The sequence below is a fragment of the Tamandua tetradactyla genome, chromosome 5, assembly GCF_023851605.1.
Source record: "Tamandua tetradactyla isolate mTamTet1 chromosome 5, mTamTet1.pri, whole genome shotgun sequence".
Lineage (NCBI taxonomy): Eukaryota > Metazoa > Chordata > Mammalia > Pilosa > Myrmecophagidae > Tamandua > Tamandua tetradactyla.
The window spans coordinates 22,818,362-22,836,001 of NC_135331.1; the positions used below are offsets into that span (position 1 = coordinate 22,818,362).

General features: G+C 43.5%; 2 protein-coding genes across 4 annotated transcripts in view; one reads left to right on the top strand and one right to left on the bottom strand.

Moving 5' to 3' along the window:
* Positions 1–1,989: 1,989 nt before the first annotated feature.
* ISCU (iron-sulfur cluster assembly enzyme) lies at positions 1,990–15,193 on the bottom strand. Of its 2 annotated transcripts, none has more exons than XM_077160122.1 (5): positions 14,954–15,193; positions 12,510–12,623; positions 11,507–11,617; positions 9,670–9,748; positions 1,990–2,141 (listed from the first exon to the last, which is right to left on the bottom strand). In XM_077160122.1, exons 1-5 carry the CDS (start codon positions 15,065–15,067, stop codon positions 2,122–2,124), a joined length of 438 nt encoding a protein of 145 aa, XP_077016237.1. In that variant the 5' UTR covers positions 15,068–15,193; the 3' UTR covers positions 1,990–2,121. The 2 variants fall into 2 exon arrangements, with proteins under 2 accessions (XP_077016237.1, XP_077016236.1); XM_077160121.1 differs by lacking the exon at positions 1,990–2,141 and adding an exon at positions 7,584–8,108 and having other exon boundaries at positions 14,954–15,190.
* Positions 15,194–16,434: 1,241 nt separating this feature from the next.
* Positions 16,435–17,640, top strand: part of SART3 (spliceosome associated factor 3, U4/U6 recycling protein) — a 44,446-nt gene continuing 43,240 nt past the window's right edge. For both annotated transcript variants that reach the window (XM_077160116.1, XM_077160117.1), the window contains exon 1: positions 16,435–16,778. In XM_077160116.1, coding sequence (XP_077016231.1) covers positions 16,464–16,778 — 315 coding nt within the window. In that variant the 5' untranslated portion in view covers positions 16,435–16,463. The remainder of the gene's footprint in view (positions 16,779–17,640) is intronic.

Consider the following 17,640-nt stretch of genomic DNA (forward strand, 5'->3'; position numbering starts at 1 on the left):
GCTGTCCTGGGCACTTCATGTTATCTCATTTAGTCTTCCCAACAGGCCCTCTCAGGCTGTCCGAATGAGGAGGACGAATAAATGAGTGAGGCTTGTACTTGCCCATGGCATGCAGACCCAGCCTCTTCCCCTCGAGGCCCTCGGCTCCGTGAGCATGGCCAGAAAAGGACTCGCCCGTGTGAGCAGATTGCCCTCTGGTTCAGCTTCCTAGAAAAAAGAGTGGGAAAGGTCGAGGGAGATGCAGATTGCAGCAACTGCCCAAGCAGGCTTTGCCAGGAGAGTAGGGCCAGGCTGCCTGAGCCTCTGGGGTCGGAGTGGAAGAGCACCCACTCAAAATGGGATGGTCCCCTGGGACCCAGTTGTTGTGGGAAAGTGAACAAGATTCTGGGGCTGAAGAGCAAATGGGACAGTGTGAGAAGCTTCCACAAAGCTCCTTTGCCCCCAGATAGTAAGACCAACAAATGCCTAGAATTCCATCATTTAATGATTTATTCATTGGTGGTAAGCATTGCCCTTAGCTTCCCGTCTTTTAAAATGTAAATCTCCCTTGGAAAAAGAGTGGGAAGATGAAGTCCTGAATCCAACATTATGATACACTTTATGGATTATAAGTGATAGAGCCCCTGAAGCAGGACAACTTTGAGGGGCGATCCAGATAGAACTTCCCACTGGATTGCTTGCATTGTTGCCCATCTCCTCCCACTGCCCAAACCTGCCTTCTTACTGTCTCTTCCTCAGGTGCTGATTCCAGGAGCACTCCTGAATCAACACTGTGCACGTTAATCTTGTCTCAGAGCCTGCTTCCTGGGGAACCTGACCTGTGACAAGGATGGTGATGATGATGGTGATGATGGCGACGACTATAATGGTGATAGTGAGGATGACAGTAATGCAGTAGCTGAAGATGGTGACGATAGTGATGGCAGTGATCATGGCGATGATGATGATCATGATGGTGTTGATAAGATGATGTTATTGATGATGATGATGACAGTGACAATGATGGTGATGGGGTTGAGGATGATGACAGTGTTGATGATGAGTATGGTGGTGATGTGGCGATGAGCATTGTGATGGTAACAACCGTGATGATGGTGATGATGGAGATGGTGATGATGATGATAGTTAATGTTTATTGAGCACTTACTACATGCTTGGCGTTGTATTTTTTTCACTCTACATGTAATAATTCATTTTAATCCTCACCATAATCCTATGACTCAGGAGCTAGTATTCTCCTAATTTTTCAGGAAGCAAAATCCAGACTCAGAGAAATTAAGTTCCTTCCTGAGATCACACAGAAAGATCATGGCAGAGCTGGATAAAAACCTAAGCCCCTGAATCTCTGTCCAGAGTTGTTCCCTAATGTCCTGAGGTCCTGCTCATAGAGGGCAGTGGCATAGGCTGTAGGTGGTGGGGAGGTATCTGGGAAGAGAAGGGGCTGGCCCAGGTTCCTCACTGAGGCGTCCTTTGCCCCGAGGCCCTGGGGGCAGAATGGGGGTGGTGGTGCTGGGACTTCCTTTACACCAGCTGCTCCAAGGCTTTGAAGGTTGTCCACATCCAGGTAGTTTTTGTTCTTATTTGGGGAGCTGGGCTTCTCTGAGGTGAGGGGATGAGCTGGAGTGTCTAGCATGGCATTTCCAAAAACAGCTGGGCTGGGGCAGAAGGGTGGGGCATTGATAGTGGTGGTGGCTGTGATGGTGATGGTAGTGGTGGTATTCATTGCTGGGCCTGGGGAATAGCAGCGCCCTGAGGTTGGCCAAGTGGAGTGAGCTTGTCTGCTAAGCCACCTGCTACAGAAGTCACGCCTCTGTGTCTTCCTCATGGAAGGCCACGGCTCTGCATAATTTTGGAGGCTTCATTATGAGGACTGGTTCCATGATGAAGACACCATAGGTTGGAATCCTTGGGGGTTATAGTATTAATAATAGCAATAGTCACATTAGTAATAGTAACAGTAGTAGTAATGGTAATAATACCAATACTAATAGAATAGTGACAATGGTACAAGAGATAATAGAGTCGAGTAGTAGCAGGTGGAGCACTTGTGCTCTGGATCAGACAGCTTTGGACTAGGATCCTGGATTCACCACTTCCTGACTGATATTGGGCACATCACTTTCATCTTCCAGTTTCATCATCTGCAAGAGGGGATAGTCACAGTATTTTAGGGTTTCTGTGGAGAGTAAATGAGCTATATAAAACACCAGGACAGTGTCTAGCATACAGTCAGGGCCAATGTGTTAACATAATATTAACCACCACCCTAATAATATTAAACTCTTTTTATGTGCTACATGCTTTACATGCATTATCTCATCTGTTACATCAACCTGACCATGTAGGTAATATGTTCATTCCCATTTTGCAGATGAATACATGGAGGCTTGGGGAGGTTGAGTCTCTTGCTCAAGGTCTCCCAGTGGCAGCCAGCATTTGAACCCATTGTGTTGACTCCAACTCCCCAAATTCACTCTGTTCTTTTTTGCTGCTGCTTCTTTGTTCCTCTCTGTTTGGAGACGGTCTTCTCTGGGACATGACCTTTTGATGCTGGCTGATGCTGTTTTGGAGGATGGGGAAAGCAAGCAAACTTGCCATAGAGAGGCATTTGCAGGGGATGTATGCCACAACCGTCTTCTTACTGGATTTGAAATTTATCCACAGGGTCTTCCAGTCTATGCCTCCCAATCTAAGACTTAGTGGGACCTAGAAGTCATCTTTTCTGTCATGATGAAGAACACAAACTCTGTACTTTCGCTCCAACTTCAAGGAGCCTAGAATTATCAAGAGGTAGCCCTCATTTACTTGGCTTAAAAAACAACTCCATAATAGGGAGAACTAATTTTGACAGGACAATGTTTAATGTGAGATGTATTAGTCAGGGTTCTCTAGAGAAACAAAACCAACAGGAGATATTTGTAAATATGAGATTTATAAAAGTGTCTCATGCAGCCATAGGAATGAAGAGTCCAAAATTGGCACGGCAGGCTGTGAAGCTGGCAGCTCCGATGAACTGGACAAACTCCACAGGAGAGGCTTGCTGGCTGATGAAGCAGTGAGAGAGTCTCTCTTCTCCCTTAGGAGTCTTCAACTGAGTGGATTATATCGTTGGTAGGAGACACGCCTTAGTTGATTGCAGATTTAGTTAGTCACAGATGCAAGTATTAATTGCAACTAACATGATTTAATATACCAGCCTTCTGGTTTATTGACCAGCCACAAAATATCCTTGCAGCAATGGTCAGGCCAGTGCTTGCCTGACAGACAACTAGGCATAATCACTTGGCCAAGTTGACACCAGTTAGGTTCTGGTGAACCTAACCATCACATGAGGCTCTATAACTGTGCATTTTGATATGGTCCTGAGTAGCCAAAATCCAGGAATAATATCTAGGAAGGATTAAATGAGATGTGGTCATAGCTGTGGTGTAGTTCTTGGGAGTGGGTGGGAGATGGGCAGAGGACCTCAACAGGAGCTTGACCTGTCACTAATCAAATAGGGGTGGGCCACTTCACCTGTTTGAACCTCTCTTCATCCATCCACCCATCCACCCACTCATTTACCCACCTAACTGTCTGTCTTCCCATCCATTTATCCACTTGACAAGGATTCATGGAGCCCTTGCTAAGTGCTAAGTATTGTATCACATGCTGAGGCCCATAATTAAGACACTGTACTGGAAACAACCTATATAATCATTGATAGAGAACTAGTTAAGTTATGGACCATTACATATGGAATACTATACAGCTTTTAGTAAGAATGAGCTAGTTCTATATGAACTGATATGAAATGACCTCAGAAATAGGATTAAGAGGAAAATAAAAAGATACAGAAGTGTGTGTAGCATGTTACCATTTGTGTAGAAAAGAAAAAAAGGAAGGGTCTATTTAAACATATATGCACTTGGACATACATAGAAGATCTCTGGAAGGATACACAAGAAAAGGATACCTAAGGTTGTCCCTGAGGAGGGAGACTGGGGAATTAGTAAGTGTGGCAAGGAAACTTATATGCCACTGTTCCATTGTAGGTTGCTTTTGAATTTTAATTTTTATTCCTTCTGCAGTTGCCTATGTTAAAGGTACAATTACCTACATGTGTTACCTGTTTAAAATTTTTTAAACATCATAAGAAAAAAAAAAAAGACTCAATCCCTGGGTAATTGTACGGAAAGACAAGAAAATAGCAAATTACAATACTGGCAATATGTCCATGATGGGATGCATTACTTTCTGGCTGCTATAAAAAATACCATAGTATGGGTTGGTTTAAACGGGGGGAATTTATTGGCTTACTGTTTTGAGGCTAGGAGAAGTCTAAAATCAAGGCATCAGGAAGGTGGAGGTTTTTCTCTGAAGACTGTGGCATTCTTGGACTGGCTGCTGTGACCCTTGGTCCTTAGCCATCACATGATGTTTTATTTTGCTAATGCTGCCAGAATGCAATATACCAGAGATGGACCGGCTTTTGTAAAGGGGATTTATTTAGTTACAAAATTTATAGTTCCTTGAAGGAAAGGCAGCTGACTTTCACCTGGGTTTCTATGTTACACGGGAAGGCACATGGTAATGTCCATGGGCCCTCTCTCCTGGCTTCTGAGTTCAAATGGCGTTCCCTGGGGCGTGTCCTCTCTGCATCTCTGAATGTCTGGGTCTTCCTAGGCACTGAACGCTGAGCTGAGGTGTGCTGAACTGCTGAGCTCTTTTCTGACTCCTCCTCTTAAGCTTCCTTCTAATTAAACATCACTCATTGTGGAAGGCGCTCTAACCCATTGCAGTGTAATCAGCCATAGATGAAATTCACATGCTGATGATTTAAGTACACAGCAAGAGAACAACTGGGCACCATCACCAGGCCAAATTGACCCCTGAATCTAACTATTACAGATGGTAATGTACATGGCAACATACTTTTCTTTCTCTTCCAGGTTCCCTTGACTTTCAGCTTCTGGATGCTCCCTGTGGCTTCTCTCTTCTGTGTCCAATTTCCTTTGCTTATAATGACTTCAGCCATACTGGGTCAAGGCCCCCCTTCATCAGTTTGGGCACACTTTAACCAGTAATATCTTCAAAGGTCCTGTTTACAAATGGATTCATTCCCATAGGTCCAGAGGTTAGGACCTGAACATGCCTTTTTATAGGGGGCATAATTCATTCCTTCAAATGGGGGAAGTACAGGGGTGTGGAGAGGAGGGACACCTAACTCAACCTGGGGGGATCAGAGAAGGTGTCTCAGAGCAGCTGATGACTGATAGGAAGCTCCAAGGCTGGGTGGGAGTTAAGGGAAGAAAGATGGTGAAGACATCCTGGCAGGAGGAACACTATGAGCCAAGTTCTGAAGGCAAAGTTCAGTATGGCTGGAGCAAATTGATTGAATAGGAAGTTTGAAATTTATTCTGAAGGCAACGGGGTGCGATGGACAGGTTTTACAAAAAAGATAAGTTTTGTTTAGAGAGACCCTTCTGGCAGCTATCAGGGGAATGGATCAGAGAGGTGAGACCTAAGGCAGGGAGACCAATGAGGCCAGCTGAGAGATGGTGGAGGCCGGACAAGGGCAGAGAGGAAGGGAGGGCTCGAGAATTCTGGGAAGTGATATCTTTCTCACAGAACTGAGGACCCACAGAAACAATTTTAGCAAAGTGTATAGTGCTATAGTGCTTCACAGTGGTTCTTACCTGTATCAGAAACTCCTGAGGACCTTTAAGAAATACCAGTGTCCAGGACCCACCCCAGGAGAATCTGATTTAATTGAGCATTGGGGTTTAGTTGTACTCCTGGTGACTCTTATGTTCAGCCAGGGTGAAAACCAAGGTGTGTGGCGATGATTTGGCTAAATGAATGAATTGGGCTCATCCTGTGTTGGTTCACCTTATTCAGGTGGCTGCTTAAGGCACAGGTAAGCCTCTGACATAGATTTAGAATCTTAACCGTTCTGCTGGAAGGATACACAGCAGGAGAAGCCCAGGCTTTGGAGTCACTCAGCCAGCCTCAAAGGCCTGAAGGTCAATTGGCCTCTTGAGCCTGTTTCCTTATTTGAAATAATGTGCACCTCAGAGGATTCTGATGGAAGACTTAGAAATGTTAAGACTCACTTGGAGATTGAAAACAATGAAACTCAGAATGAGCTCAATGAAGGGTACACGATGCCCTCGTGTGGTTAAAACTAATACTTGTCTTGGAGAAATGCTATGTTTAATACAAATTAAAAAAACAACAAAAACCCAACATGCATTCATTTCTAATTCTTTTAGCTACACAGCCGTGTTCTGAGGTCTGGTTTAGACTGGTAATATTGCTCTGGCTGTTTAAAAGCAGCTTCTGAAGTCCAGAATTCACTTTCAACTCTCAGAGGATGTTAACTGGGATGTTTAAAAACATTTCATTTTACAAATCACAAAGTGGTGGGGAATTGCAGTGTTGCCACTTGTAATAAAGAAGGGAAAGAGACAAGCTTAGCCTAGTGGGATTGTGAATTAAATAGAACATGCCACACAGGACAATTTTACATGGTTACACCCAGTAGCTCTGATTTGAGATTCTTATAAAGGCCCTGCTTTGTGGCCCTTCCTCTCCAGTCTGCAGAGGGAATGGCCTTTGAAGTTCTGTGCCCTTCACCAAAACCCAGGGTGCTTTTTAAAAAGGAGGTATATTTAAAAGAGGCAAGCAGCTAGCTTATGCCTGAAAAAAAAAAAGAAAAACACCATCAGAAAAAAGAAACATCTTACTCTTGAAGCACTGAAGATTTAAGATAGTGCTAGTCCATAGTTCATCCTGTTTTCACTTACAAACTAGGTATCCTTTAGTGGATTTTAGCTGGTGCTTGACTGTCAGTCCCTCAGAATGGTACATTCTGCCCACCCAACACAGGGGTGATAAAGATAGGAGGGACAGTGATTAGAATGTCTGTTGATCCTGAGTCGGGGTGGATGTTTTGTTCTTTCTTTTTATTTTAGTTTTTTTTCCTTGGGGTGGTGGTGGTGGATGTTTGTAAAAGATCTTTAAGTGTGTTATATACCTTGAAACAGTTCAGAACTAACTATTTAGACATTATACCTGTGTAGGACAGAGAATTGACAAAAGTTTCCCCCCTAAGGCTTGGCTCATTCATCACCACACTAAACCACTCTGGAGGCTTTCAAAAGTTAGAGGCATCAAAATCACTTCCCTGGACTTAAGTGAGAATCCTAGACCTAGAAATCTACATTTAAACTCATTCCCCAGGTGATCTTTACATATGTGGCCCACAGCTTTAGGACCGATATCATCTAAACCAGTGTTTCTCAGAATTAAGCATTATACAAACTAGTAAAATTACAAAAAGAGTCTTCAGGATTCACTGAGTGGCTAATCTATTATTGTGCAAAAAGCATCGAAAAGTGATGACCATCTCCTTCCATCTTTGTTTCATAAATCATTATGTGTTTGGCTTTGTAAAAACCTCTGTTCATGGTCATTATTACTCAATTTTCTCTGAGGTGCAAATGTCAGCTCAGTTCAGCATCTGGGAAGCCAAAGGGGCTTTGGGCAGCACTTAAGGGTAAGTGATGTATGTAAGAGACAAGGCTTACCACAGAAAAACATTATCTTAAGTTATTTTATTCTTATATATATGCAGATCCATTTTATGTACAATAATTGGTTCTATCAAATAATCATACTAAGTAAATCTATTGGTAATCTTCCCCCAAATAGATTTAGGCAAAATTAAGATATTTGTGCACTTCAGAGGCTACCAAACACTTGAGACTTCATTATTGATTTCAGTTTGGAGGCCATACACACAACTCAAAATATACATAAACTGGGTTAAGGCAATAAAAGTGGACTGAAAGAAACCACAGGATTCAGACTAATTAAACTGTGTATTTCACTTGCACTACAGCCATAATGTGAACAGCAAATACTGTGCATATCTCACAGCTCTTTTATTGTGGTGTGAGGGGCTTTTGGACATCTAAGGTGACTGCACAGCAGGTGAGGAAATAGCTGATGTGATCTGCGGGAGGCTTTGCCAAGAGCTCATTGCTTCTCTGTCTCTCCTTTTGTGGGTTCTTGTTTCAATTTGTAATCAGCCAGCGCGGCCTTGATTGCATCTTCAGCCAGCACTGGAAACAGAAAGAACATGTTTCTAGACACTAAAGAAATGGCCTTTGGAATAGAATCTAAGGGCTGAGGAGGCTTAACATAGTAACCTATCCAGGTGCTGGGGCGACAAATTAAGAGCCCAGAAGGTCAGGAAGTAGTTTCCTGTGCAGGATTACTCCTTTGGGGCCAAAGACTGGGGTTTAAATACATGGGGTTCTAGGCTAGTTTCTTAGCTGCTTGGAATCTACTTTCTCTTCTGTAAAACTAGGACAATCAAGCTTGTTGGGATAGTGCAAGGATTGAATGAGTTGATTTAAATAAAGTTTTGACACATAGTAAGGATACAACAAATATTAGTTCTCTTCTGCTCACATGAAAGTCTGGAATAAATTCAGCAGATGCTGGCTAAGCTATATGGCACAATTTAGGCCATGTCAATTGGTTGATGATTGGCAGATGCCACAGCACCCTCTAGTGTTCTCAAGTTTGAAAACTTTTATTTAGGAGTCAACAATAAAGTGAGGCCATGGGGGAAAATGAAAACTGAGAGAGCTGGAATGACAGTAGAAAACAAGCAAACAACAAAGAGTCTCAGTACCTCCAAAAGGCCTAATGAAAAGGTTGGACTTTTTCTGAAATTGTATGAAACGATTTAAAAGCTATGACCTTTCCTCATGGGTACTTGAAATTTCACCTCAAGTGGAAGGAACTTGAGTCTTAGCAGGCTTTCTGAAGATTGTGATAGCTTGTCCTACCACAGCACCCAGCTACTCTCCTATAAGTCTTTCCCTGGCAAAAGGCCTGACTCTGCTGATTTTTCACTTATTTGTGGTGAGTAAACCTCCAACAATACTTTAAGGCTACTGCTACTCATTCAGTCCTTCCCAGAGAAGGTTAAGTGAAGATGGAAAAAACAGATTTAATACAGAGACCAAACTGGAAAACAAGTATAAATCTTAAAGCCACCTGAGTTTTCCCTTACGGACAGGGATATTGCACAATGGGGCTTATTAATTCTATATACACAGATGCAAACCCTGTCGGTAATAGCATTTAGATAGGAAGTGATGAAATGTACAATGTACAGGATTATGGCAAAAGGTGAATTTACTCTTCTGCTGGCCATGACTTTAGCACAATGGTGGGAACAGCACAGACTCTGGAATCGAAGAATGGGGTTTGAATCCTGCTCTCCCACTTATTAACTGTGTGACTTGCGTAACTTAACCAGAGCCTCCATTTCTTCATCTGTAAGAGGGAGTCATGACACCTACTGTGGAGTAGATATTTCTAAGGTTTAGAAACGACATGACAAGTGCTCAGCATGACACCTGGTGCACACTACTACTACATGTGGTAAGACTGTCTCAGAGGTGGCTGTGAGACCATGGGGACTCTAACCCTCTGGGGTTGTAAAGATGACCTTGGCTCGCTGAGGGTTATTAAGATGGGCTCTGTGACCGGAAGGGCTTGCGGATTCTCCTTGCTCTATTTATTACCCTACATAAATGCAGGTTGATGACATAACAACATTTATTCAAACTGTCCAAGCTCTTTGGTATTTTTGGAGAGCAAACTTACTGGAACAGTGCAGTTTCACAGGAGGAAGGCAGAGTTCCTTGGCGATATCTGTGTTTTTGATAGTCAAGGCTTCTTCAACCTGAGAGGTATAAGGGGAAGATGAGCAGTTTTGGCAATGCTCTATCCTGTGGAGGACACACAATAAAAAAGGGAGGCCAAAGAGGCCCTCAGGATAGGTTAGTGGGGGGTGATTTCTGTTTAATAACTCAAAAGAAAGGATGAGGACCTTCTCAGGACTTCTACCTGCACGTCACAACAGCAGGTAGAATTCTCAAGTATGAAGTATATATGCTTGCATTGCTTGGCTGGGAGTAGAACCTGTGAGAAGTTCTTAGGATATGCTTTATTCTAAGCAACATGAATCTTTTTCTAAAAGGCACTATATCCCATGCTCTCAGATTCCTTTAATTATAGGTGCTGAGTGGCTAATGGCAATCCAGCACTGTGGTAGTCACACAGACAGGGCTCAGGATAAGATATCTCTGACTCTACCCTTTGCTTAAAGAAGAATTTTTTCCACGTTGACTAAAAAACCTGTGTGGAAGTGGCTCTGGAATTAACAGCTGGGGCAAGGCTCCTGAATCCTGCTTTCCAAGCTACGTATCATGTTCCCCTTTATCTCAGAGGCAAACTAGAAAGGATGCTTGGGGTTTGGTTGAGGGCACTGGGGGATAACAAGAGGCAGGCAGTTCCTTGTCTATGCAGATCACAGTCCCACTGCCTTAAGGAAAATCAGATTTCCCTATGGAATCTATATCTGGCTGTCCCCCAGTCAGATTTCCCCAGGGAGTCTGTATCTGACTATCCCTCAATCTTCTAATTCTTCTAACTCTACTATAATTCAAATTCTGTCCTTGGCAACTCAGTGGATCTCAAGGTTAAAGAAAGACCCTCTCTTTCTGATTTCTGATCATAACTCTTGGTTCCATTAGGGCCAGGTCCTAAAGCAAGGTGCCCTTTCTCACTCTCCCCTTTTCCTGATAATAGATCACTTCACAGCCACCTCCTGCCACGAACAGGTTAGGTGAATGCTTCCTTGGCCCAGAGGAGCTTACCAGCCAAAAGACCCTGAGCCATTGGAAAGTGACACAACAGCTTTGCTATAGAGTTGGCCAGCTCCCTGGAGCATACTCCTCTATGTCTCAGCTGCTGAAACCTGGTCCCTCAGGGCCCCAAAGATGAGTACCCTGCAGACTGGCTTTTTGAGAGTTTTAATGATGACTAACCCTGAGAGGTATTAATTTCAGAAAGTTCAGCTCTTCACTGGGTTTGGCCTTCTAGCTCTGCAGTGGGGGGGAAGGGGCTTTGGCAGAGAACAATGGAAAAGACAGTCCAGCCTTTCTTATCTCTACCATTAGGGACTGCTGGCCAGCCACCTGGACAATGATTCTGATTTGTTTTCTTTGCTCCATACCTTGCTGTTTTTTGATTCTTTATTCTCTCTCTTTAACACAGGCTAGTTTGATATTTCATGAATTTTTATAAACCATCTAGAATCCTTCCTGAAACATGGTGGGAGAAAAACAATAAAACAAACCACTACATACATCCTCTGACCTGACTTAGATGTGTAAGAAAAACACACATCTTTGGAACTTTAGAAAAAAACCAAAGACTTCTTTTCAATTCTATTTTGTCAGAAAGAGAGGTGAGGATCTTTTTTTTTTTTAATTAAATTAAAAAACAAACAAATGCCAAAAGCCCCAAACAAAATGATCAAAAACAAAAACAAATAGAAAAAAATCATGGTCACCTTTTTAACTCATTAGACCTTTTAATAACAGCCAAATTTCTGGAGATTATGATTTAATTATATCAAATTTACAAGCAACCTTACTGTTTTCCCTTTCACCCATTCAGTGGCTAACGAGCTGGAGGCAATTGCAGAACCACAGCCAAATGTTTTAAACCTGGCATCTACGATCTTCCCCTTTTCATCCACTTGAATCTAGAAAAAGATAAAGAGTTAAGCAGTGATTCCTGGTGCTGTCCTTCAGAACCTAGGGACCTGGGATTCACTGGGGCTCTCCCCAAAGCTTTGGTCTTGCATTCCACAGTTTAATTTTTGGCATTCAGTTACTGAGCTTGCTTCATTTCAAAGAGCTCAGTGATGGAAAGTTAAACTTAGAAAATACCACAACTACAAGATCAGTTGAAAAATATCTATCCCTTCCACTCTTTTTTTCCCAACCCTAGCCTGCTTTTTTTAGCGATGAAGTCCTATTTGAAAAAATATGCTTGAAGTTGCTGGAGTCAATCTGCTACTTCTTTAAACCCTGGGAGAAGCTGCAATAAAGTTCTCTTGTTGATACTTCTTTTTTCTTGAGCACCAAATTGCATTGGTAGTTCCTTCCTGCCTCGTTTCTGTTTTCTCAGATAGGCATGAAAAACCTCTGGCAAGCTCCCAACCACCATGATGAAATTGTAGATAAAGCTACAATTTACCTAAAGCACCAGCCACCTCATTCATGTTGCCTCTAATCTGGGGAGAGGTATGATTTTTTGCATTTCTTGCCCTATTGGATTGGGGCTTGCTAACCAAATAGTTGTGGTTTTCCTTTGATGAGTAAAATTCAAAAAACTTTTTACATAGCTGCAGCTGAAATTAAGAGTACAAAGGTGAGTTTGGTTTACTATTTCAGAAAAGGTCAGACATACAAACAGAGGAACTAAGATTCAGTCTCTGCTCTAATCATTTATAACATCAACTTGTGCCATCTCGCAGGAATAAAAATGGAGACCAAATGAAACGCTGTGTGTGCAGATGATTTTTAAACTGCAAAGCACTGTAAAAACAAAGGGATTACGTTATTACCTTTAAGGATGAAAACCAGCCATACCTGTAATTTCATTACATCACCGCAAGCTGGAGCCCCCACTAAGCCAGTACCAACATTTTTAGATGTCTTGTCAAGGGACCCCACATTTCTAGGATTTTCATAATGATCAACAACCTGAAATGAGAGGGTTAAGAGAATCATTATCACTCTTTTTCTTTTTGATTATGACATACTTTATGTAACTAATCCCTTGTTCTTTCTTTTAATTGTGAAAAGTAACATATATACAAAAAAGCAATAAATTTCAAAGCACACTGCAACAATTAGTTATAGAATAGATTTTAGAGTTTGGTATGGGTTGAAGTTCCACAGTTTTAAGTTTTTCCTTTTAGCTGCTCTAAGGCATTGGAGACTAAAAGAAATATCAGTATAGTGATTCAGCAGTCTGGCTCACTTAGTAAGTCCTATCTTCTCTGTTATAATTCCACATTCTCCTTTGATCTTTCTCCCAATCTTTAGGGGTATTTGAGCTATGCATATTCTGACTTTTTCATGTTGGAAAGGGCTGTAAATAATGTGGGTTGGGGGATGGAATTAGTTGATGATCTGGAGAGGCTGGCCCCTCTGCTTTCAGGATCATCTGGCCTAGGAACCCATCTGGAGGTTGTAGGTTTCTGGAAAGTAATCATAGTACATGGTACCTTTGTAGAATCTTATATAATGCTTTAGGTGTTCTTTAGGGTGGGCAGGAATGGTTTGGTTGGGGATTGGCAAACTATAATAAATAGCAATATCTAGCTGTGGCTTGGGTAAGAGTAGACTCCAGAGTAGTCTCTTGACTCTATTTGAACTCTCTGAGCCACTGATACCTTATTTGTTACAATTCTTTCCCCCCTTTTGGTCAGGATGGCACTGTTGATCCCATGGTGCTAGGGCCAGGCTCATCCCTGGGGATCACTCTTGATACTGGTCTCCTCGACATGAATTTAAGTTCCAGGAGGTAGGGAATTGAATCTTACTAATCCGTGTTCCCTCAAAGACTGGCACAAGGCCTGCAACCTGGCAGTCAACCTGTAAAAATACCAGTCTACACTCATGTCAACAAGGCTTTATTCATGACCCAAAGTCTTTTCGTATTTCCACTCCTATCTTCAGATTCTGTTTGAGATACTGGAGAAAAATCACCTAAATCATGTCTTGGTTTCATTAAGATTTTGTTTGTTTTGGCATGGGTAGGCACTGGGAATCAAACCCAGGTCTCCAGCATGGCAGGTGAGAACTCTGCCTGTTGAGCCACGGTAACCCACTCTCCATTAAGGTTTTTAATCACAAATGATTACTTCAACTTGTACCCATCCAAGTCATCAATTTAGGTTCAAGCAGCATTTTTGTTATTTCAAAATAAAATCCACTCTTAAAGGATAATGATTACAATTAGAAAATTCTAAAGTAACTATGTTTCAGAAATTGAAGTCCTTTCCAGAAGTTTCCACGTGACTTGTAGACACTCTGAAATCAGGCTGGTTAAACAGTGCACCCTGGTGGCTGAAAAGCTTTTAGCTTTAAATTCACTGAGTGTACTGTCAAAAAACACTGGTGTGTGTGCGGTGTGATAATCCTGAGCTGTGGGCAAATATGCAGAAACCAGACTAAATGTCCATTCAAACTGGCAAACAGAAGGCTTAAATAACGGTTAAGTGTCTTGATCTTCTTGTTTTCTTCCCTCTTCTATCCTTCCACGGATTTTAACATTAAGCCCAAGGACCCACAAAATAATATCTAATTTGGATATTGCCATATGTTGAATGCCAGCAATCTTTGCTTTTTTATCCCAATCCCAAGTGAAAGTCTCATCTCTAAGATACCTTAAACTCCCAGAAGGCAGGGCTGCAAACTTCGCAGCCCCCGGCCCCAAACCCAAAACGTAACAAAAACAAAAACATGATTATTGGTGACACGTCTGACTCCAACAGGAGGCTGTGTGCTCCAAAAAGGCAGAAACCAGTACTTCCATAAGGCCTACCTGAGATAATTTTACTACAACAGCAGCATTAATAGTTTTTATATGTTGAGCCTAAGAGCCAGACACCACACCGAGCACGTCACAAGCATCATCTCTTGTAAGAGGGGACTGCTAAGACCTCTATCTTATGAGTGTGGAAACTGAGGTTCAGCGAGGGGCAGTGACTCGCCCAAGGTCACTTAGCTAGGGCAGTGGTCTGGCTAAAGTGGATCCCTAGCGGTGGGGTGTAGCCCACCCGGGCTGCTGGGAAGTTTAAAGGCGCACTAAACAGCAGTCAGCTGCGAGGCCCACAGGAAGTAGCCGCTATTGTAAGCGTTATTATTTTGGTTTGTATTGCGGTTAGTGTTACTGCGCAGCGAGGAAAAGTTAGTCGAGACAGAAGACGGGAGAGGGGACGACCCCCCCACCGTCCCCTCTCCGTTCCTCACACTTACACTCCCCGGCCGGTGCGGGCCCTGTGCACCCCTTTACTCGTTCCTACCTTCTTGTGATAAAGCCGGGCCGGGGCGGACAGCTCCCGGGCGGGCAGGCGCTTGCTCTGCAGTAGCAAGGCCGACGTAGCCCGTCGTAGACGGCCAGCTCCGGCCGCCGCCATGTTGCGGGGACGCCCCTAACGCAAGCCCACACCGAGTCTGAAGCTGCGAAGCGCGCCGCCTACTTGACTCGGGACTTCGGATCCAAGGACGCGTCGCTTTACGTCCCGGCATCTTCGCGCTTGCGCACTTCCAATCCGCCCAGTCTGTTCTTTGGCTCTACCTTGGCCACGCCCCCCCAAGGGGCGGGGCGGGGCGCGGGAAGGTCTGAAGTTACTATAAGATCTTGTTTTTCGTGTTGGGTTCTGGATGCAGGAACGGGTTTAAGGTTTGAACGCTGTGCCCAAGCTTGAGCTGGCTAAGCTCACCGCTGGAATGCACAGATCACCCGATCCACTTTTCCTAACCTATTTTGCAGCCAAACAAGTTGAGGTTCAGAGAGGTTTAGTAACTCGCTCAAAGAGTTAGGTATACAGTTGGGATTCCAGCAAAGACAGTCCTGGGTTAGAATTCTGGTTCTGCGTCTTCCTGTCTCTGTGACTCTAAGCGAATGATATCAGGTCTTTATGATTTGGTCATCTGTTCTGATTTAAGGGGAATTTTTTCATCCACTCAGCACATACGTGTTGACTACGTACGTTAAGTCTCCATACCAGGCTTTGGGAATGCAACGAAAAGCAAAACATGTTTGCTCAAGACAATAAACAAGGAAACACGTCAATACTTTACTACCTCAAAAATGGGAAGTTTAATTAGAGAAACGAACACCATGCCCTGATTAAAAAAAAGCATGTATACATATATATAATATATAGTCTCCATATAGAAAATAACCGCAAACAACAAAATGTATATGGTAATCCCAGGCAACTGAGTTTCTCAATTAATGCTTGGTATTAACTTTTATTTTAATTAATATTTTAGATGTGCAGAATATGATTTTTTAAAACTAGACTCAGGAGTATTCGCATTACGTAAAGGGGAAGAATCGTTTCGGGCAATGCATTTTTCTCACGAGTAGCGCAGTCTATCCTTCCCGGAGGACGTGGAGTTTTCTCCGCGTTTGGGGCTCGGTTGCTGGGGAGACTAAACAACGAGCCATATCAGACCTTACTTTTAGTAAGGTCTCCGTTCCAAGAATTACTTTGACCTTCTCAAGATGGCGCCACAACCTCATTGCTCCCCCCCCACTTCCTGTCCAAACATCCAACTTCTGTCCGAAGTTGTAACGAAAGTCATGTTATATTAATGAGACTTTTCTGTGATGGGAGCTTTTATAAGTACATAAAAATAGTATTAATTGAGCGTATCTCGAGATTTTTCTGTCACTCGAGGCTCACAGCTTTCCTTTCGATCGCGAGAGAGCAGGGTTTTGGTCAGGCGCACGCCGCGGGCAGCTTCTACTTCCGTCGGTCTTCGGCGGCGGAGCGAAGACCCGAGAATTATCCGAGGCACAAAATGGCGACGGCGGCTGCAACCTCGGCTTCAGAATCGGAGGCTGAGCTCAAGGCTGGGCCCGAGGCTGAGGGAGAGGAGGATGAGGCTAAGGCGACGAGGACGAGGAGGAAGGTGTTATCTCGGGCTGTGGCCGCTGCGACATACAAGACCATGGGGCCAGAGTGGGATCAGCAGGAGGAAGGCGTGAGTGAGAGCGATGGAGACGAGGAATACGCCATGGCTTCCTCAGCCGAGAGCTCCCCCGGGGAGTACGAGTGGGAGTACGACGAAGAGGAGGAGAAGAACCAGCTGGAAATCGAGCGGCTGGAGGAGCAGGTGTGCTCGGGGGTGGGCAGCGGGCTCTTTCCCTCAGGTACCCGGGTCCGGGCTCGCCCCTCGTCCGACTGCGCTTGCTCGGGTACCTCTCCCGTCCGCAGCAGTAATGCCCCCAAGGCCGCAGTAACTCTTTTTCAGTCACCGTAGCGCCATCGTTTGAGCATTACCTGCGTGTGGGGCGCTTTCTAAGCGTATTCCATTAAATCCTAACAACGACCCAGTGAAGGAAATAGTGTATTCTCGTTTTAACTGGAGGAAACTGAGGCTTGTGGAGGGAAGTCTCTTGCTCAAGATTTCATGTCCTACAGGTGGCCAGTCAGGCTTTGAACGCTGAACCAACACCAGAACTCTCATTCTTAACCACACAGTTAAATTGCGTTCAACAGCAACAATAAATCTCATTTGTAAGAGAGAATAATTTTCCTGTAGGAAGGACAGCATTAATGAAATATGATGTAGTAGGAAAAATATTCACGGTAATCATGACAACAGAAATGGGAAGGTAGAAGTTTTGGCTCTCAAGGCTAAAGGCGCCAGTTCCGGCTATCATTTGGGCGATTTTCTTAAATTCTCTGAGTCTTTGCTTCCTGAATTGTAAATAGGGAGTGGCAATTTCTGTATCTTAGCATTGCCATGACAGTTATGATAGCCGAGTGCCTGGCAGCCAATGTCAACCAGATTGCTAATTTCTGAAGAGTCTTGGGAGGTGTAGGTGGTATTATCTCCTGTATAAATCAAGTCTCAGCAGGAAATAGATGGTACACTCAAGTTAGGATAATTTGAGGAAAGGTTGATAAAGGGACGGTTGCATTTATAAAAGTGTGGACCGGGAAATCAGGAGCAAAGTTTAGTACCATTTAAT

What these genes read in the sequence shown, in the direction of transcription:
- ISCU (XM_077160121.1), bottom strand. Translation starts at nt 15,067, where the DNA reads ATGGCGGCGGCCGGAGCTGGCCGTCTACGACGGGCTACGTCGGCCTTG. An exon ending in CCCGGCTTTATCACAAGAAG is followed by an intron (nt 12,624 to 14,953) that starts GTAGGAACGAGT and finishes CTCTCATTTCAG; the next exon opens with GTTGTTGATCATTATGAAAA. An exon ending in GTGATGTAATGAAATTACAG is followed by an intron (nt 11,618 to 12,509) that starts GTATGGCTGGTT and finishes ATCTTTTTCTAG; the next exon opens with ATTCAAGTGGATGAAAAGGG.